Raw genomic sequence first — 23,202 nt, forward strand, 5'->3', positions numbered from 1 at the left:
CAGAGCTTGTAGGAATGGGACAGGGACTGAACTCGTGGGGATCAGACGGGGATATTGAGATCCTTTGGGGACGGGAACAAATTTGTCTTTTTTGTCATTCTCTAGTATGCAATAAGCCAGACTGCTTCAATTTCAAAATACTATCTAATCCACCCAAGTTTCCAGAAAAGTTGAAGCAGTTTTGTGTTAACCGCCTGTAATAACTTTGTCCAAAATCACTCCTAGAATTTCTTAAATTGTTTTTTCCAACAGATTCAGTAGCATCAATTTCCAATTCTTTAATGGACTGTGTGTTTAATGGACTACTCAGTACCAAAAATTTGGTCTTTTCCCTATCTAACTTCAGCTTAAATGCTATTGCCTAGGTTTCTAAAAAAATTTGACCCTGTTTAATCCTGTCTATCACGTTCTATGGGGGCAGCTATCTTTAGGTGCCCTTTCTTAAGTTTACCCAAATCTGTCGGTTCTAGTCTCTGTGACTGTCATGTGATAACAGGTTTATGTGGAGAATTTGTGACCTTTAGTCCAGAGCGACACAAAAAAACTAAAAGGGAGACCCAGTGATCCACAGTAAAAACAATCCAAAGATAAAAACAACAGACTCTGGATATGGATGTTCTGAAAGATGATTTTTATTCGCTCTTCACAATAAAAATACAACTAAAAGTCTGAATTAATAATACACGTATGATTGTCCTGTCGGAACCTACACGGTCCATGTTTCAGCAAAACCGCCTTCCTCAAGGGTCCGGATGATGTAGGGTACAAAGATAAAAATATGAGCAAGACAATGTAGGTGTCTTTGAGCATAAAACCCGAAAATGGCTTGAAACAAGCAGAGTGGTGTGTAAAATCATTTCTTGTAAACCATAACCCCAGAAAGGCTACCCAATGAAATCCCATCCATCAGTCTTCTGCCACATCCACTCCATTTCCTACACAGACCTTACCCAACTGAAACTTTCACTTCAAGAACACAGCCTTACTTTATTTATTCAGTTTTCTATACCGTTCTCCCAAGGGAGCTCAGAACGGTTTACATGAATTTTTTCAGGTATTCAAGCATTTTTCCCTGTCTGTCCCGGCGGACTCACAATCTATCTAATGTACCTGGGGCAATGGGGGGATTAAGTGACTTGCCCAGGGTCACAAGGAGCAGCGTGGGTTTGAACCTACAGGGTGCTGAGGCTGTAGCTTTAACCTCTGACCACTCTAGAAATCAAAATGTAGTAAAAGTGAGCCAAGTGTAGAACAGTCGAGCCATTGTGACATCACTGATGAGGTTGGCTCTTAGGCACTGGTGGAATGAGGCATTATGATGTCACAATACCAGCTCTGGCTATCAAAGGCTGAAACTTTTCACAGTATTTATTTATTTAATTTTCTATACTACTGTATTCAGAACAGTTTACATGAATTTATTCAGGTACTCAAGCATTTTTCCCTGTCTGTCCCAGCAGCTCACAATCTATCTAATGTACCTGGGGCAATGGGGGGATTAAGTGACTTACCCAGGATCACAAGGAGCAGCGTGGGTTTGAACCCACAACCCCAGGGTGCTGAAGTTGTAGCTTTAACCACTGCACCACACACTCCCCTATCTTCCTTGAGCTTCCCCCACTCTACATAGAAACATAGAAGATGACGGCAGAAAAGGGCTACAGCCCATCAATTCTGCCCACTCTGCTTACCCACCCCCTGTCTATGCCATAATGACCCAATTTCCTTATCTTGAAATTGGGTCATTAGGGCCTATTCTCCTTGTACTGCCCTTCTTGAGCTGCAGTATCCAGTGCCTATATTTCCTAAGCTGTTCTCTGCTTGTCCTGGACTCTTAAAGAATAATGTTCTGGTCTTGATGCTGTACTCTTAAAGTGGGTGTGTGCTATCATTTCCAGGAAGTATAATCTTTAGTACATCAGCACACCCAGGAAGTCTCTGTAGTTCTGAATATTGCAGCAGTAGATGAATGTGGAAATTTGGAAGAGAGAGAGGTTTTATGCCAGAGGTGGGAAAGTCATCAGGTAAATTAAGGTAGTTACAGAGGTGAGATGCTGAGTAGTGCGATATTGAGTGCATATGTGTGGTAAAAAGACAGATTTAGACCAGCAAAGGGGGGGGGGGCAGAGGATAGAGAAGCACATGTGCTTCCGAGACGAGATGGAGCATGTCTGAGCTCATGGGGACACAGGAGTCCAAAGGGAACATCTACAAGGCCAGAGGGTGAGGTGAAGGGACCAGTAAGGGACAGAGCCTGACACCAGGTTAGAGAAGAGGTCATAGAAGGTAGTCTTTGATAGAAGAGAGAGGTTAGACTCTTGCTGACCCATCAGAGCAGACAGTACAGGTAATTAGGAAATAATAGCAGGTAGACAAAGGAATCAAGCTTATCAGAGAGAGAAAAGAGGAGGTCTTTGCAGAAGATAAGACCACTAGTAATAAAGCTTAAACAGGTAAGCAGGGGTGGCTGCAGCATGTATGGGACTGCATTACACATAATGCTTTGCTCACTTTCTTCTCTACTCTCCTAGTCACTAACATATACTAAGCAGAAAATGACACGGTGACTGTTTCCCATGGTAAGCCTCAGCAAATCTGCAGGAATAGGAAAAAATTTGGCCCGTTTGCCACAGGTTTGAGAACAAGACTTTTCACCGCCCCATGGGAGCGGTAAAGTGCATTGTTCCCGCTGTAAAGAATGACTTCCGCAAGTTGCCTCCCTCCCTTCCCAGCCAGCAATCTCCCTCCTGATCATGGGTTAAATGGCAAAAAACCCCAAAAAAACCTGCGACTCTCCTATGGGTTTGGTCCCTTTGTGCTTCCCACCCTGGGCTTACCAGCATCTTAGAAGCTTCATCAACTGAAGAGGCAATGTCGCAGGCCTGCTTCTGGACCTTCCTACAGCTGAATCCCTCCTTCTGACTGGTTCAGCTCTGTAGCTGCACTCTGTGCTCCTTTCCCTCGGAATGCTGGCGGTTATGGCGAGGCCGACACTTTCCTATTTTTGGCTCCTCTTCTGTTTCTTACATCGGGCTGAGACCTATGATGCGGGGGAGCCGGGCAGTGCAACCACTTCTGCTGCTGCGCCTTCGAACTTTGGAGCCTGCTGCTCACCCAACTTCGGGTGGGTCTGTGCCACCAATTGCAGGACCTCGGACCTATCAGACATCTCTGGCCGTGGGTTCACAATGAGTGATGATAATCTTTGCAGGAGGAGGCGATAATTCAGCTTGAACTTGATCATGCTACAAGGAGAGAACAGGAGTCAGCTGAGAAGAAACTGATTCTAGGATTGTGGGGGGTTTTCTTCTCTTCCTTCTTTCTATATATCTCTTCTATTTAATTACATATATTTTTTTAGGTACTTTAGTTAGATTATGAGCCCATTTGGGACAGAGAGGGAAGTTCAAAGTACCTAATTTGATTGTACACTGCTTCAAAGCCTCTGTTGCAATGTAGCGGTATATAAACCCTGTATTAAAAATTTAATAAAATAAGTTCAATATAAAATAATAACTATTCGAGGTTTGTGCGGATGGAATCAGATGGTTTGCGGAGGCAGGGACTGAGCAGGGAAAGGGACAAATTTTTTCCCCACGTCATTTTCTAGCATTGAGTTGACATTCTGCATGCTGCATTGGTTGTCCCAACATGTTGCATGTTTTCCCCACCATGCGCTGTACTCCTGGCCCTCCTTCACAGATGTCAACCCCTATCCCTGCTGAATTGACTATAGTGATTTAGACGTGTATACCATTTTCTATGTTATAAATTCTAATAGATCTAGTCACTAAACTGCATGTCGTTTGCTACTGAATGCAATGCTTACTGCCAAGTAGTGATGAAGAAACATAGCAATACTTGTTGCCTGGGGACAGTTGTTCACGTATCATGGCAGAAAGTGATTGCAACACCAAAATTCTAGGAAGTGAGAATAGCATGAAACACATTTTAGAGATATTCCATAAAAACTAGTATAAGGCTGTCGGGAGCAGAACATTTCTAACTACTGACTGTTGTGCTTTCAGATCGAACCAATACTAAACAAAGACCTTGAGATGGAACTGTAAAATCTATCCTTTGAAATTTGACAACAATGTCATCTAACAGTTTGATATACAGTATTATGATGATTAGTTTCATTTTATTTCCAAACCAACAAGATGTTTAGATACTGTTAGTGGCATAGTAAGGGGGGAGGGGGGAACCGACCACCCTGGCCGCCATCTTGGTGGGGATGCCTATACCTTTTATAGAATCATGCTAATCGCCATTTTAGTCTGTGCTGATTTTTTAGGCACCATATACAGTATAGCCACAAAATATTCTGATGAAAAAGTTTGATAATTCTCCTTTTAAGTGAAATTTTAACAGCATCATTATCGTTGTATCTTTGGGGGGGAGGGGGGTCCCTTAATGATTCAAGGTTGCATGAATTTTGAAACAGCATTGTGAAAATAGAATAGAATAAAATAATCCAGGCACAAAGGTCCAGATTCTATAAAAGGTGCCTTAGGGCAGGCGCCTAGATCGGGGAATCTACCGAGTTAGGTGCCAAACTTAATTTTTTTTTTAAATTCGTTAATCGGTACTATTTTTTTTTTTTCCCATTATTTTTTATTTTCAAATTTTACATAAAGTGTACAAAATATTAAAATACAATTGATAAATACATAGTATCACTTTTATATCTAATACATTATATATCTGAATTTGATTTTTCCCCTCTCCCTCCCCCCACCCTTTTATTACTTTAATATAATATTTTTAATTTTCAAATTTTACATAAAATGTACAAAATATTAAATTACAATTGATAAATACACAATATCATTTTTATATCTAATACATTATATTCTAAATATATTTATATCCCCTCTCCCTCCCCCCACCCTTTTATTATTTTTCATTCATACATATTGTATAACATATTATAACATATTATGTAAATATTATTTTCATTATCCCCCCTCTATGTGCGTCATAAAAAAGATACTTAAAAGAAGAAAAGAAGAAGAGAAATCTTAATATTTATTTATTGCAGTATTTTGTCAATGGCCCCCATATTTTTATGAATTTGATATATGTCCCTCTTTGTATTGCTATTGTTCTTTCCATTTTAAATATGTGACATATTGTATTCCACCAAAATGTATAATTTAGGTTATTATAATTTTTCCAATTATTGGTTATATGTTGAATGGCAACCCCTGTCATTATTAATAAAAGCTTGTTATTTTCTGGTGAAATTTGACTTTTTTTTCTCATCATCATTCCAAATAATATTGTATCATATGATATTGCAATATGATTTTCCATCAATTTATTAATTTGTGGCCAAATTGAATTCCAAAAAGTTTTAATATAGGGACAATGATACAATAAATGATCTAATGTTCCTGGTTCTAGATTACAGTGCCAGCATTTATTGGACTTAGAACTGTCTAATTTTTGCAAACGTGTAGGGGTCCAAAAAGCTCTATGTAATAAAAAGAACCAAGTTTGTCTCATAGATGCTGACACTGTACATCCCATTCTCCAAGACCAAATTAGTGGCCATTGAGATGCATTAATCTGATGTCCAATCTCAATGCTCCAAATATCTCTTAGACCATTTTTTGGTTTTTTATTCAAATATCCAGATATTAATTTATACCACAGTGCGGCTTGATGTCCTAGGAAGTCTGCTTGAAAACATAAGAACTTTAAACTATATTGATTATTCAATGTTTTCCATTCAGGGAACCCAACCTGAATGGCCTGCTTCAATTGCAACCATTTAAAACTTTGTGTTTTATTAAGACCAAATCTATGTTGCAATTGTGAAAAATCCAGCAGTTTACCTTCTGAAATAACATCGTCTAGAGATCTAATGCCTGCAATAATCCAGTTCTTCCAAAGGATTTGAGCTCCGCCTATTTTGATCTTGGAGTTTATCCATATAGATTGATTAGTTGATTTATTTATTGGGATAGGTGTTAATTTATCAATAAACCTCAATGTTTTCCAAGTATCCATTAATATTTTATTTTCTCTGTATCTTCTAGGTATGTTAATACTTGGCAAATGAACTAAATTTAGGGGAAACATAAGGCGCCATTCCAAATATAACCAATCCGGTGCATTATCCATAAGTTCTGGGAGGATCCAATACATACCCTGACGTAGAATATAGGCTTGATGGTACCTATAGAAATTTGGAAAATTTACCCCTCCCTCTTTAATTGATTTTTGCAAAGTTACTATAGCTATTCTAGGTGTTTTACCAAGCCAAAGAAATTTAATTAAAATACTATTAAGTTTTTTATAAAAGGACTCCTGAAAATAAATAGGTATCATACTCATTTGGTAGCAAACTACAGGTATTATCATCATTTTAATAGTTTGAACTCTTCCCCACCAAGAAATATGTAATGGGTTCCATTGTTCACATAACTCCGTAACTTTTTTTAATACATATTTTTCATTCTCTTTTACTGTATCTTCAATTGTATTTTTAACTTGAATGCCAAGATATTTAAATCCTTCTTCTTTCCATATGAATGGAAAAGTATCAAATAATCCTTTTACACAATGAACATTCAAGGGTATAATTTCAGATTTATTCCAATTAATTTTATAACCTGAAAATTTGCCAAACTTATCAATTAATTTCAGTAAAGAAGATAAGGTAGATTCTGGATTTCCCAAATAAAGTAAAATATCGTCAGCATAAGCCGAAATTTTATATTCCATATCTGAATATGGAATACCTTGTATCTCCCTCGTTTGCTGTATTGCTAACAATAAGGGTTCTAATACAACATCAAATAACAAAGGAGATAAAGGACAACCTTGTCTAACTCCCCTCTGCAATTGAAAACCATCAGATATATTATTATTAATATTTAGTCTTGCAATCGGGAAGCTATACAATGTTTTTACCATTTGTATAAATCCAGAATCTATACCAAACCATTCTAAAGCTTGATACATAAAATTCCATTCTACCCTGTCAAATGCTTTTTCAGCATCTAATGAAACTGCAAAAGCCGGTTCATCCATTTTTTTTGATAAGTTTAACATGTGAAACAATAATCTAGAGTTATTAGAGGAATGTCTTTTAGCAACGAAACCCGTTTGGTGCATATCTATAATATGTGGGAGAGCTTTAGCTAGTCTCAAAGCCAAAATTTTCGCCAAAAGTTTATTATCAACATTTATCAAAGATATAGGCCTGTAGTTTGAAACCAAAGTAGGATCTTTATTTGGCTTAGGCAAAACAATTATTATTGATTCAGCCATAGTACCTTTAATATTACCTTTTATAATTTGTGTCTGATATAAATTTAGTAAATGTGGGGAAAGGATATTTTGAAATGTTTTATAAAATTCTACTGTATAACCATCACCACCTGGAGCGGATCCAACTCTAAGAGATCTCAATGCTGTTTCTAATTCTTTTAATGATATAGGTTCATCTAAACTCCGTTTTATATGATCAGGAACCTTAGGTCCATTAATTATGTCTAAAAAATTTTTTCCATCTTTTTGTCTCTCCAAATAAGGCTCAGAAGAATACAGGTCCTTATAAAATTTTAAAAATTGTTTTAATATTATATTTGTTTGATTTGTTATTATACCATTATCATCTTTAATTCCATTAATATTAGTTCTTCTTTTTTTTGCTTTAAGATAATTTGCCAATAATCTCCCCGCCTTATTAGAATTTCCATAATACATTGTTTGCTTGGAAAACAAATCTCTTCTTATCATTTTTGAATTTAATTCATTATATTTACCTTTTGCTTTCAAAAGAGCTTGTAAAACTTCATATTCCCATTTACTTATCAATTTAGCTTCTAATATTTTTATTTCTTTCTCTATTTCTAAATATTGTATTTTAATCTGTTTCCTAATATATGCTGAATATGATATAATATTACCCCTCATAGTTGCTTTAAATGCATCCCATAAATTTTCTATAGATGTATCCTCCACTAAATTTATTTGAAAGAAATCGTTAATTTGTGTTTTAAAATTTTCCAAAAATTTGTCATCCACAAGCAATGCATTATCAAATCTCCAAAGAGGTCTACCATTCTCTAATTGATCTAATTGTAATTCTATCCATACTCCCGCATGATCCGAAATAATAATAGGATCTATGGAAGCTTTAATCACCTGTTGCACTTTATTTGTTGAAACAAAAATATAATCTATTCTTGAAAATGATTTATGAACCTGTGAACAAAATGAAAATTCCTGATCATTAAAATGAAGAATACGCCATATATCTTTCAAATCACATGATTGAACCAAATTATCTAATCCTAAAGATTTTATACTTTTACCTGGTTTTTTATCCAATAATGGATCCATTACAGCATTAAAATCTCCAGCCACCACTAAATTAGAAGCAGCCAGTGGTAACAACATATTCTGTAATTTTTTAAAAAATTCTGTTTGATTCGAATTAGGGGCATATATATTGAACAACGTCAGGGCATCATTTCCCATACTTATATCAATATGTATCCATCTTCCATGTGGATCTGAATTTTTTACCTTAATATTGGCCATACATTTTTTATTTATAAGAATTGCTACCCCTGCCTTTTTACCCTCTGCTGGAGCAAAAAGACATTCTTTTACCCACCCACCCGATAATTTCTGTGATTCCTTTTTATTAAGATGGGTCTCCTGCAGACAGTAAATATCCGCATTTTGCTTTTTTAAAAATGTTAATACTTTTTTCCTTTTGATTACGTGATTCAGGCCATTGACATTAATAGAATATATCTTAAAAGACATTATATATTTTAATACTTCTCATTATAATCTTTTTCTCCTCTTCTTTCATATTTAGAATCCAAAAATTGTTTTTCACGACACACATATTTACCCCTAAAGTATCTAATCCCTTGTTTATTTTTTCCTTAATCTTTCTAGTAAATACTCTCCTTTTCCCTCCCTTTCCCACCCAATACAATGGCTGCTTAAGGATACACATTGGAACTGTAACCCAAATATTTTCCTCCCCTCTAGGCATTCAATATTCAATCAAATTTCCCTTCTATCTATTTATATTTATCTTTAATATTTTTAGTCATATTTTCATAACATATCATTAATGTATCTTTATCCATTTAACAGTTTTTAATTTATTTTTCTTTGGTATTATTATTTACATCATGAAATTTCATCTTAAACATATATTTAGTATGTTATTAATGTTTTTCCTATATCTTGCTCTTTCTTTCTTATAAGTTTTTATTGTCTTTTCTTTGTATCATTTTTCTTTCTTCAGATATTTCAATATTTCATATTTTTATAATTATTTCATAAAGTCATCAAAACCATCTTAAAATTTTATATTAAAATATCATAGGTTCTGGTTTAGAAAGAAAAGCTTTTAGTTTTTCTGGATCCTCAAAATACAAGGATTTGTCTCCAGATGATACTCTCATTTTCGCTGGATAATATAGACCATATTTAAAGCCTTTTTCTTTTAGTTGAGGTCTCATGTCTAATAGTCTCTTTCTTTTATTTGCTGTATTTTTGGCAAAGTCCGGTAAGAACCATATTCTAGATCCTTTATAATTTAGATTTTTGTCTTTCTTTGCCGCATTTAATATTTCTAATGCTTGTTGGTATCTAAGCATTTTGAAAATTATTGGTCTTGGCCTGCCTTTATTTTCTGTATTTTTAACTGGGATTCTATGAGCCCTTTCTATTTCAAGTGGTTGTTTCAAGTCTAGTTGTAATATTTTTGGAATTAAATTTTCTAGAAAAAGTATGGGATTTTTTCCTTCTAAATTTTCTTGTATTCCAAAAAGTTTAATGTTTTTCCTTCTTCCTCTATTCTCATAGTCTTCCAGTTGATCTTTTAATTTATTCAATTCCAAATTATCATTTTTGCATCTGTTTGCTTCATGTTCCATGACCTCCATTCTAGATTCCAATTCAGTTGTTCTTTTGTTATTACTTTCCATTTGTCTATGAATGTTTAATATTTCTTCCTTCATTTCAGACATATTGGTTACAGTTTCCTTAAGCATTTGTTTAATTTGTCTTAGTTCTTCCATGACTTCTGCTTTACTCAATATGTCAGGTTCTTCTGCTGGAAGTGGGATCTTGCTTGGTGTTATTTGATCCTATTTTTGTCTTTTTGCTGACGTGCCTGTTTCATTTTTGTTTTGTCTGGTAGTTGCCATGTTGTTGTTTCAATCACAATTCTCAGTATTCAATAAGATTTTTGGAATTTTTGAATCCTTTCCTTCAGGTTATCAGTTTAATTTCGTTGGAGAGAAGTTTCAATTGATATTATTTTCACCAATTTTTTTTCACACTATATAATAGGAGAAATTAGCTCCTTACCCTCAGGATTTCTCATCAAAATCTGCAGAGGAGGGCTTTTTTTTTTTTTTTTTTTTTTTTCAGCCTTTCCTACTTTTAGATTGATAGGCACTATTCTTCTCACCAGAATCAATTTTTAATTTAAGGAGTTTTATCTTCTCCTTTTTTCTTTGACAGGCAGTAGTCCTTTATCAAAGTAAGTAAGAACTTTTTGTTGACTAATATATTTTTAATAAACTGCCTTCATTCTTTTCAGTGTCTTCAGGCAATTAGTTGATCTCCCAGGGCTCATACCGACTGTAAAGGGCTATCTCAAAACCGTCACAGCTCAGGAATTTAACTAACAATAGGCTTCAGATTATGGTCGGGTTTTTTTTTTTTTTTCAGTTTAAATTTTTAACAGCCCTTCTCATTATCGTGATGATTTAATTGTTTTTCTTCACAAAAAGAAATCAGCAAAGGACAAATTAGTCTCCTCCGTTCTCCACCCTTAGGGCTCCAAATCAGCATCGGCAGGAGAAATCAAACCGTCACTTAAATCAATTAATAGCAGCCTCAGAACAAGATCAGCGTTTTCCCTCTTTACTGTTAGTCAGTTTTCAACACGAAGGAATTAACAACTCTTGTTTAGGCATAACAAGCATAATATTAGGCTGGTATTATTCACCTTAAGTTTTTTTTTTTTTTTTTTTCGTCGCTCCAGCAAACCTTCTCCTCAATCTCCTTCTGTTTCAGTAAAAAGTAAAAAGAAAATTCGCTGATTCTTTGCCCTCAGGGTTCAGCGTCTGTTTCAAACCGCCATAGCTTTATCCCTTTCTATCTTCCTTTCCTTTAGGTTTCTTTCAGGCACGGCAGGTCAAATATTTTTTTCAGATTTATCTTATTAGCTCTGTCAGTCACTTTTCCTCAATATCACGCCGTTTTAGCGCTAAAAAAAAAAAAACCGGCAATCCTTTCTTCTGGCTCTCCTCTCACAAGCCCAGTCGCAGCTACGATAGAGGAGAGCAACACTCACTCCAGTAATCTTCTTCTACTTCAATAATCTCTAATCATCTGACTTTTATCTGTTCTTAGCGACTCACAATTCAAATGCCGGCATTCCTCTCTCTCAGCTTTTCACTCACACGCCTCACTGTCTCAGCGCTGCAATTCAAGTCTCATAAAACCGTTGAAGAAAAAACGGCACTCTGCCTTTCCAGCTCCTATTACCTCAGGCTTCGCTTTAACTTCAGCAAAAGAGGATATTTTCATTTATCATATGTTCCGCTTCTTTAGTAATTATTTCTTTGATGAAATTATCCAGAAGGGAATAATTTTTTTTTTATTCTGTGCCTAGATGAAGAGGAGCTTTGCGATTACACGTCCATTCGTGTTCGCGTTAAGCCACGCCCCCCGTTAATCGGTACTATTAATTGGACGGGCCATTAGAAAATGATTAAAAATTAATGAACTAGTAAGCATCTAACGCGGTAGGTATTTAAACCAAGACGCCTACAGGGAAAGTAGGTGTGGTTAGGTAGAGTTTGGGTGTGGATTGACTTAGGTGCTGGTATATTAGGCCAAGAAAACCCTGGCTTAGTATATCGGCTTCTAACATTATGACGCCTACCAGTACCTAAGTTAATGTCTCTCAAACTGTGTGCTGCGGCACAGTAGTGTGCCCCGAAAAGATGCATAAGAACATAAGAAATGGCTTCGCCGGATCAGACTCTAGGTCCATCCAGTCCGGCGACCCGCACCCGCGGAGGCCAAGCCAGGTGTTCCCTGCTGAGAAACCTTGTTTACTCGTATCCCCCAATGTGATTTGCAAGAAGGTGTGCATCCAACTTGCTCTTGAATCCCAGAATGCTGGTCTCCATCACGACCTCCTCCGGGAGAGCATTCCAAGCGTCCACCACTCGTGCCAGAGTTTTACTTTATTTTTAAAAATTCCCTTCGTAAGTATACACTAGAATAGATGAGATATGTACATTGTGTACGCAAGAATCTGTCAATGTTATGAGCGTCTGCATGTGTAAGGATACAACCACCCAGACAAGCGTTGTTCTTTGACATGATTAGTCCTTGAAAATTAACGGCAAGTAATTTTAGTTTTAGCTTTATTTTTTGTGCAGTACTTATCCTAACTTGAGCAATAAAGTAATCGAGGCTTTGCTACCGTTTGGATCTTCTTATCTTTGTTAACTTGGATTTTCAGCTCTGACAGAAATTAAATAAAATAAAAAGAGAGAGACTGCAGATGGTGGATGATGAAGCGCATGTTTGCTTTTTGCCTATCAAGCTGCGTTTTGAGTTAATTTGCACTCAGAAACAAGCTCATCCATCATGTTGTTTAGCAATTCTATCTAGTTTCACCGTTGTTACAATTACCCATACATAGCTTAAAGAACAATTAAATAACTCTCAAATTTTATTTTTTGTTGGATTTGCAATTTTATAATGTCAATTATAATGTGTCGTGACAAAACATTTGCTCCATTTAGTGTGCTGAAGCTAAAAATGTTTGAGAGACACTGACCTAAGTCAAATTAGGCGCTGCTAGGTGTGATTTTACAAACGGCACTAACTTTGACTGAGATGTGGTAGGTACCACTTTGCTAGGTTCCTACAGAGTCAGACGCCATGTATAGAATCTGGCCCAGAATGCTTGTAGGCCTTCATTTTACACAGTGGTCTCAAACTCAAACTCTTTGCAGGGCCACATTTTGGATTTGTAAGTACTTGGAGGGCATCAGAAAAAATAGTTAATGTCTTATTAAAGAAATGACAATTTTGCATGAGGTAAACACTCTTTATAGTTTATAAATCTTTCTTTTTGGCTAAGTCTTAATAATAATATTGTAATTTATAGCTAAAGAGACTGTTTTATTTTACTTTTGTGATTATGATAAACATACCGAGGGCCTCAAAATAGTACCTGGCGGGCCGCGAGTTTGAGACCACTGATTTAACATATATGATTGCAAAGCAACTGCCTGCTATTTAACCAGAGTGGTCAGCATTTAAGCAAAATGCCAGCCACTGTTAAAATGAAACAGGTTATTCAGCGCTGGTACTTGGTTACCAACCAGTGTTGGATATCCAGTTTTGGTGCCACCCCGGTTTTGGTGCTCTCTGGTTAGTGGCAATATTCAGAGTGGACAGCCTTTTTGATTTTGGCCCTCCTTGCCACTGTCCAGATAGTGTCACGGTCAAAGGAAATGTTACTGCTGCTGAATATCCCTCACACATGTACTTATCAAGTTAGCAGTGCTGGACAGGGGAGGAGAGGACGGAAAGAGAAGGGAGATGAGATACTGCTGGACATGGGGAGGAGGGAAAGGGAAGGGAGAAGACGTACTACTGGATTTCATTATTTTATGTATAAAAGATGTAGGGCTCCTTTTACAAAGGTGCATTAGGGCCTTGTGGCGTTGCCGGTGCCCGTGTATATGATTGGCTCCGGTCAGCGCTCAGAACACCCTGCGTCCTACGTGCTTCCAGAGAAGGCTGGAAGTCCTGCTGGTTCCTCAGTTCAATAAAGAAGCAAGAATAGGTCAAACAGTCAGTTTTAAGTGAAAATAAAGCCCCACTTTATTGTGGTTATCAATCCTGAACAGGGTTCAGTCCATTCTTTTCATAAACACAAGAAAACATGGAAAAATAAAACTGAGTTGTAAAAACAAACAACTCACACCTTTCTTGCAGGTATCACAGGTAAGTATAAGAGTCCAGTCCCAATAGTTCTGCCTTTGGCAAACAGGCAGTAACAAGCTATAACACTTCCTTTAAATAAAGACAGTGCTGTGCCCAAGCCTAGATAGAAGCAGGCTTGGTCCCAACCAACTTAACAGTAGTTGGTGGGGGAGGGGAGTAGCCGAATCCACTAATTAAACTCTGTGTAAAACAGAATGCCACAAATGGCCCCACAATCCCAACCAAGGATATTATGTGGATTCTTCCCCAAAACTACCATCCCAGGCACACAGTCAAAATTGCAGCTTTTCTTACTTTCAAAAAAAAAAACATAAACCAAACAGTCAAGCAAAAATAAACCTGAAAAAAAAGTTTTCAGTTCCAGGCACCTTGCAGTGAGTTCTGCACTGCTTACTTGCTTCTCACAGGTGCAAACAGGTTCCACTGAAAGAAGCCCAAAAGATTGCAAGCTTAAGCACAACAAAACCCCAGTAATGTTACTTAGCTTTCTTCCATGGAGTAAGCTTCTGTATTCATAACAGTTTCCAGGCAGTCCATGGGCTCTGGTTCAATTAGCTGGTTGGCTTCAGAGACAGGGGCTGCATCCACCATCTCAACATCCTGCAAGTGGTGAGGTTCAGGAGAGCAGTCCTCTAAACCTCCTTCCTGGGCTGACCCAGGGCAGACTGCCTGCTTCCTCCTCAGTGCAGCCTCAAGAACATTGAGGTGACCACGCCCTGTTCTAAGAGGGGGCAGGGCAGACTGCAGCTTCTGTTTAGTTCTCACAGGACTTCTAATCAAGTCCTGCAGCTGTGAGTTAGCTGAGTCAGAGGAATTGTTCTGGGGTTGATCTATGCTGTTCCACTCATAGTCCTCACCTCCCCAGGGTTTTGTAAGCTGAGTTTTAAGAGGCAACTCAGAGCCTACCTTTCTATTGTAGTTTGCTCTGTCACACTGGTTGGCTCTTTTTACAGCCAGGCTAGGTTTAGGCATAGCCTTTCCTGGCACAAGCCGAGCTTTAGGGCTAGGGTTGTGACAGCCTTAACACACGGAATAGTGCGTGCTAGCCGCTACCGCCTCCTCGTAAAAGGAGCCCATAATGGCTACCCTAGGAATCAATCCTGTGTATGGAACAACTAAGCCATGTACAGCCATGTAATCTGTACAGTTTGCTAACGGACTGCCGGGCACGATGGACCACTGATCTGACCTAGCAGCGGCAATTCTTATGTTCTTATGTAATTCACTCTGGTCACAGGCAAGCTGACACCACACAGAGGGACAAATTACTTCAGCGCATTAATCAAAATCACGTATAACTTGCAAATTGCAGTCAGAAACTGGTCACTTGAATAATTCTTCATTTTTAATTGCCTGCACTTATCACCCTTGACCCTTATGTCTATTCAACTAAAAACTCCTTAATTAGTCCAGCAACAGAAGAGCGCAGTTTGTTCAATTTATATCTAAATGAAGAGCTTTGCAAATGATTTTAAGAAGAAATGGTTGTGTTTTTCAGATGTGATAAATGGTTATCTATGGATCACAGATGTCTAAAATCTATTTTCTTAACCCTTTATTTGGCACTTTTGTTCTCGTTCAGCATCAAGTTATGTAAAGCAGCCATTTCATCATCTGCCAATTAAAGGGTTAAAGCAAATTTTCGATTTTGTAAACTGTTACCTTTCACTCATTCAGAGATGGCCAATTTAAATGACTTACTTTATGGGGATAATTTTATAAATGTTTGCACATGTGTAAACAGAGCTGTCAAGTTATCTGTTTCCAGGCAAAAGGCATTTTTGCCAGTTCTGGTTTTAAATGTAAATCCTAAAGAAGCATGGAATCTACAAGTCCTTGATTTCAACCTACTGAAATCAGTGTTGCAGATTCCATAAGGTACTAGGATAGAGCTATCAGCAATCCAGGACTGCCCTAAAATCTGTACCCTAGAACATGGCAGCTTTGTGTTTTATGTGTGGAAAAGAGTTTTTATAACAGTGAAGTAATTTACAAACACTATTTGCTGCAGACTATCATTGGATCCCATCCATGTGCAATGAGATAAATATACAACTGTGAATGCCCCCACAACTTTGTAACCCCCATCTCCCCTCCCCCCTCCCCAAATCCATCAGATCCTGCATCTATTGTTTTGGTTTGGTTTTTTTCAAGCTTTGTGGATTAAATTAACTAACCTGTGAGTGTCGAAGCTGTTACCGCTGTTTTGTAAAAGGGGTGTGTGTTAAATGAGCCGTTTACTCAGTGGCAGTGCCACAAGCATACCACAAATTATAGAATGAATATTAACATACTGTATATACACACCCAGTGTGGCTCTGATTGCTTATTTCAGGGGTGGGCAATTCCGGTCCTCGAGAGCCACAGGCAGGTCAGGTTTTCAGGATATCCACAATGAATATGTATGAGATGGATTTGCATGCACTGTCTCCTTGAGATGCAAATCTATCTCATGCATATTTATTGTGGATATCCTGAAAACCTGACCTGCCTGTGGCTCTCGAGGACCGGAATTGCCCACCCCTGGCTTATTTAATCAATATAGATTTTGAAAAATGATTTGCTCTTTGATTTAAGTTTTTTGAAGAAAAGATGCAAGACCTGATAGATTTCGTAATGGTTTCAGAACAAATCCTCTATGTTTCATAGCTGAATCAAAGATTTATCATGCAACTCTCAGATATGAATAGACTAGAAAAGACCGATGTTTTTGCAGGTCTGTGTTCTCCGAGAAAGTGTTTCAGTCTTAATTCAATCAGTTTACCCTTTTCCAATTTCTGTATGGTCGAGACTTTAGTAAGAACTGAAATGCAAGCTTGCGCCAGAACGACTCCAATGCATTCCAGCTCATTGAATCATTCTGTGTATAGAACAGGGTGATATGTGGTAAGGATGAACTGTAGATACAAAAAAAAAAAATCCTTGGCTTTTGAACTAAAGAAAGTACGTTATTTCTTCTTATGTCTAACAAGATGAACCTGTATCCTCAAAACCTTATGCCTCAAAGCTATGTTTTTTACATTATTTCTGTTCCTCTTTTGATCAAAGGCAAACTAAAAGAATGGTCTTTAGTGCTCTATGGCACATCTATCCAGCCCTATTCTCCCAGAAATGATCTCCCCAAAGTGGAGCGGGTACGCTCTAGTCCTGTGGAGGAGCCTTCAGAAGACTACAGTATGGATGATTATACAGGTTAGTTGAGCATTGTTTAGGCTACTGAATGTTCCCAGACCTCATGAAAAAGAATTTTGATCATTGTTGCTCACAGCTGTTTCTTACAGACATTTTAGAAAACAGCTAAAAGCTTATCTTTTCTCCAAATACATGACTAGCTGACTCATTCAAATTATACGATTATGTTTAATGTTTATAATCTTTTGTAAACCGCGTAGAACTTTTTGGTAACGCGGTCTATAAGTATTATGTTATGTTTTTTTATGTGTTAGAGATCTCTATAGCTTTAAGTTTAGTGAGGAGATACAGAAGAATCAGCAGTACTCAGTGGAGCATCACACTTCCAAGATAAACTATGCCTGCTTTTCATTTCTTAATAGATATTTGATATGTAATAAACAAAAGATAGAATGTAAGTGATATATGTATTGTTAATGTGATTGGATATATACTTACACTTTATGTAATTTTGAAAATGAATAAAGAATTGGAAAACAAAATAGATATTTGATATTGCTGAGATATATGTCAGTGTATCTGAACTTTGAAACGTTTGGTTATTTAAAGGGTTGTTGTTGTTTTTTTAGCTGATGATAGAAGCATGGGGGAGAGCCTTTGAAAACACTTAGCTCTCTCTCTCACAGCTCCGGTGCAAAGGTGTGCCCCGTGGCTTGTGAGGCATTTTTTTCCCTTCTAAAAAAAGTTCTTCTGGTTGATTCACTAACATTGAGGGTGAGGGAAATAATTAATACAGTACCCAGTGCGTGCTTAACTAGAGTTTTTTGAGATTTATAGAGATCTCTATAGCTGCATATTCCCCCGCAACTCCACATCTCCCATCGACATGCATAAGAGCTCTTTCAGTTATTGCTAAGACATACATCTCCATTAAGTGACAAGTTTCATATTTTAATTTGGTTTTGACAAACATCACAATTCCTTTTTGCTTTATTTTGTTCTTTTATTTTTTTCTCCCTGTCATCCTTTTTATTCTGTTTTATTTTGCTTTCTTTTTCCTTTCTCTTTTCTTCCTTTACTTTTCTGTTGTATGCCATTTGTAGGAGCCATTTGTTATGTAAAAGAGAGATATTTGTGCATTTCTTTCTTAGGAATATATTAGATTCTACATCACACTACCAATAGGTATGGTTTTATTTATAATGTGTGTTTTTTGTTTATTTATGTATGTGCTTTTATCTATTATGTATGTTAAGATTGCATTTTTATGTTATTTCATTCACTATATTCAATTATTTTTTTTGACCCATATTTACAGTTTTATCATTCATGACGTATATACAATAGTTAAGTCCTTTGGCTATTTATAGTGTATGATGTTTTTAACACATTTTATATTACTAGCACGTACTTGATGTTTAAAATACATACACAGATCTTATTTATCTCTAGTCCAGTTTTTTGTTTCATTCATATTTTTTGTTTTTATAGGATTTTTATCATTAAAATGTTTTTAATTTTTTGATTATCATCGGTTAAGTGCAATATTCTGTATGTATTTTTATATGTAATTGATTACTTGTACAAATGTGTAAATTTTATATATATTCATTTAGACTCCTGAAGCAGGCCCGGTTGGGCCAAAACACGATCGTGTCGAGTCATGATATACTAATAAAAGATATCGAGCACCAGAGTCTTCCTTCGCTGTTTGTTTTATACTTTTTAAGTATTTATATACCACTTACAGCCTAAATGGTTTATATTCAGGTATTCAAGCATTTTTCCCTATCTGTCCTGGTGGGCTCACACTCTATCTAATGTACCTGAGGCAATGGGGATTACTTGGCTTGCCCAGGGTCACAAGGAGCAGCAAGAGATTTGAAATTCATTGTAAACTAAAGCAATGCTTAATTGCATACAGGTTCAACTTTTTACCTACCCTTGAAATTTGATTTGCTTTGATGTTGTTATATAAAAAAGTGTGTGTGAAATTCTGAATCTCCTGTGTTTCCACCTAGTGGTCACACATATGCCAGTTCCAATATCCAATCCACTGCCTCACAACCTGCTCTGGCGCCAGCATGATTCATCCGTCCACATGTCACACTGCCTTCTATTGCTAGGTCTTCACCTCTTTCATTCTAGACTACTCCCCCTCCCCTTTCAAGATTTATTCTAGTTTTCTCTTAGTTCTCCTTATTGGTGCGCTTGCTAGTTGGATCAGCCAGTTTTGATTCTTCATGCTTATAGTTTCCCCTTTTCCTCTCCAGGGTTCTTCTAGAGCACCAGTTTTTGGGTCTCTTCCCCTTGTAAAGCACTTTTCTCGTGTTCAAAGGTATCTGTGGTCTCTCTCCCGGTTCCTAATAGGTCATTTTGCATGTAACCCTGACTTCCTTCCTTTTATGTCAGGTAAGGCCCCACTTGATCTTGTTCTTGATGGATACTTAACCCTCACCTTTAGCTGGGTAATGTTCCTGCTCGTCCTTGGCTTCTCATTGGGCTTGCCACTGGTGTTTCTAATCCCTGTAGTGATCCTTTCTCACTCATTCCTTGCCATCCTAATATCCCAAGCACTTTTAACGGGTTTTCTCTCCCTAGCTTCCTGGGACTCTTCACAGTCAAGTCAGTGGTTTGAGTAACATTGGGAAAAATTTAACAAATTAGCTATATTATCCTTGCTGTTCCCAATTTTGTTATTTTGTTCTGCTTTTGTGCCTGTGTGCCTATTCCTGTGCAGCTTTTTCCTGTTAAGAACATAAGAATTGCCACTGTTGGGTCAGACCAGTGGTCCATCATGCCCAGCAGTCTGCTCACGCGGCGGCCCTTGGTCAAAGGCCAGCGCCCTAACTGAGACTAGCCCTACCTGCGTACGTTCTGATTCAGCAGGAACTTGTCTAACTTTGTCTTGAATCTCTGGAGGGTGTTTTCCCCTATGACAGACTCCAGAAGAGCGTTCCAGTTTTCTACCACTCTCTGAGTGAAGAAGAACTTCCTTACATTTGTACAGAATCTATCCCCTTTCAATTTTAGAGAGTGCCTTCTCGTTCTCCCTACCTTGGAGAGGGTGAATAACCTGTCCTTATCTACTAAGTCTATTCCCTTGAGTATCTTGAATGTTTCAATCATGTCCCCTCTCAATCTCCTCTGTTCGAGGGAGAAAAGGCCCAGTTTCTCTAATCTTTCACTGTACGGCAACTCCTCCAGCCCCTTAACCATCTTAGTCACTCTTCTCTGGACCCTTTCGAGTAGTACCGTGTCCTTCTTCATGTACGGCGACCAGTGCTGGACGCAGTACTCCAGGTGAGGGCGTATCATGGCCCGGTATAGCGGCATGATAACCTTCTCCAATCTGTTCATGATCCCCTTCTTTATCATTCCTAGCATTCTGTTCGCCCTTTTTGCTGCCGCCGCACATTGCATGGACGGCTTCATCAACTTGTCAATCATAACTCCCAAGTCTCTTTCCTGGGAGGTCTCTCCAAGTACCACCCCAGACATCCTGTATTCGTGCATGAGATTTTTGTTACCTACATGCATCACTTTACACTTATCTACGTTGAACCTCATCTGCCATGTTGATGCCCATTCCTCTAGCCTGATTATGTCACGTTGCAGATATTCGCAATCTCCCTGTGTCTTCACTACTCTGAATAACTTTGTATCGTCCGCAAATTTAATCACCTCACTCATCGTACCAATGTCTAGATCATTTATAAAGATGTTGAAGAGCATGAGTCCAAGCACTGAGCCCTGTGGCATCCCACTGGTGACGCTCTTCCAGTCCGAGTATTGTCCATTTACCCCCACTCTCTGTTTCCTATGATCCAGCTGTTTTTAATCCACGTGAGTATTTCACCCTCGATTCCATGGCTCGCAATTTTCCGAAGTAGTCGTTCATGTGGAACCTTGTTAAACGCCTTCTGAAAATCCAGATATACAATGTCGACCGGGTCGCCCTTGTCTATCTGTCTGTTTACTCCCTCAAAGAAGTGCAGCAGATTCATCAAATACGATCTGCCTTGGGTTTTCCAGCCAATGAGAGCAGGCTGTATGCAGATTTTGGCAGCATTTTGTTCCTTTTTTTTTTTTATAGCAGCCTTAGAAAATCTACATTTCCCTTTTGATGAACTTCTGTTTCCTGCACCTGCTTGGAAGCTCAGACCTTATGGAACTGGAATCTTCCAGAGATTTGGGGAACACTCTAGAAAGGGATGGAAGTGAAGGAGGGGTTTAATTTTTGGAGAATGTTTTAGTGGCAGCAGTAAGCTCCCCCCAAAGTAATTTAAGCTTTTTTGCCTGCCAAAAATTGCCTTTGGTCATCTCCTGCCTCTGATATTGATCTCACATAGAGCGTCCCTATTTTTCCTGCCATGCAAGGAATCAGCCTTCCTATATCTCAATGGGAAGGCATCACATGCACCTATCTTGAATAAGGATTCAGAATGTCTGAAACCAGAACAAGAAAAGTTGCTGCCTGGCATTGTTTGGTACCTACCTGAGTTCCATGTGGAATTCAAAAATGCTGAATGAGCTTAAATTGTCATGATAATTGACCATGCCATTAAAATCTCATTAGTTAAGAGTTTTGCACAGAACTTGGGCATGACACCTACCAACACTTACAATGAGGCACCTACCCACGAAGTAGTAGGCATGGTTAGGGGCAAAGAATAGGCATGGTATGACTTTGGCATCTGTGTTAGGTGCCAGTAAATTAGGCAAGGAAAACTCTGACCTAATATATCAGCACCTAACTTTATGACACCCTCTTTGAAATCAGAAGATGAAAAATCTTGATCACTCATAGAAAATGAAAAATCATGACCACTCATCCCTCTCCCTTACCCACCCCACGTCTACCTTACCTGTGAGATTGTCATTGAAATGTTTTATTTTTCATTTAATATATTTTGATATAGTCATCTTTTCCTTATTCCTCATTCTTAACCCAGAAAAAAAAAAAAAAAGGAACCATTGTCTATTGTGTTTTGTTTTATTTCTGGAATCTATTTTACATTCTTCACTTCCAAGAAGAATCCCCAAAGGAACAGTCGTAGGGCCTTTCTGATGCCCAGTTCGTTTGGGCAGAAATGAAGTGAAAAACCTTCTTTTTTAAATATGCAAACCAGTTAAACGCCCACAGTTGAACAAACATTGCAAAAAGAAAACCTCCCTAAACTCAGGGGAAACTGACAGAAAAATGCCCATACATTTAGGGCTCCTTATACTAAGCCGTTTTAGGGCATTAGCGTGCAGAATAGTGTGCGCGCTAGACGCTAACACCGGCATTGAGCTGGCATTAGTTCTAGCCACATAGTGCGGGTTTAGCACACGCTAAAATGCTGCGTGCGCTAACGCAGCTTAGAAAAAAGGAGCCCTCAAGTCTGAAGAAAAAAATACTGAGAATATAAAGAGAAAAAAGATTAAAGAACAAAAGTGTTAGAAGACAACACTATGCTAAGAAAAACTGACATTCATCAGAGGAGTAAAACAAAGCAGTCTGTCTCTCCTGACACCTTTGAGAGCTATGGGGTTTGTTTGTTTTTTGCTGAAATCTGTTATGAATCAATCACAACAGAGATCATCCTGGCACACAAATGTATACAATTTGTTATCATTTCTCCCTGGGCAGCCAGTCATGCTCCCTAGTCATGCTCCCCAACCCATCCCCTCTAGCATAAACCCTCTTCCCCTCACCAAGTTATCATCCATGGCATATACTGAAAGTTTCCCTGAGCAGGATTGATCACCAAACACTTCCAGCCTATTAGGTTCCAGCCCTGGGTTCAAAATGGTGCAACGTGACCCGTAGTGGTAGTCTTAGAGTACTACCATGGGTCAAACTACCAAATGATATGGTAGGTGCCATGGGTAAGGGAGTTAGGTTGAGCTTGGATCCAGGGGCAGGTGATTAAATTAGGATCAGATTAAGACTTGGATTGTGGGGGGGGGGGGGGGGACAGAATTTGTTACTGGGGAACTGGGGAGGGAATTAGAATATTCTTTTCAGGCATTATCCCTTTAAAAGAAAGC

General features: G+C 37.9%; 1 protein-coding gene across 3 annotated transcripts in view; it reads left to right on the forward strand.

Annotated features, from left to right (window-relative positions):
• PCSK5 (proprotein convertase subtilisin/kexin type 5) overlaps window positions 1-23,202 on the forward strand; it is a 767,735-nt gene that overhangs the window by 507,375 nt on the left and 237,158 nt on the right. For all 3 annotated transcript variants that reach the window (XM_033926861.1, XM_033926868.1, XM_033926878.1), the window contains exon 14: window positions 17,083-17,226. In XM_033926861.1, the coding sequence (XP_033782752.1) occupies window positions 17,083-17,226 (144 nt within the window). The remainder of the gene's footprint in view (window positions 1-17,082; window positions 17,227-23,202) is intronic.

This window comes from Geotrypetes seraphini, chromosome 1 (genome assembly GCF_902459505.1).
Source record: "Geotrypetes seraphini chromosome 1, aGeoSer1.1, whole genome shotgun sequence".
NCBI classification, from domain to species: domain Eukaryota; kingdom Metazoa; phylum Chordata; class Amphibia; order Gymnophiona; family Dermophiidae; genus Geotrypetes; species Geotrypetes seraphini.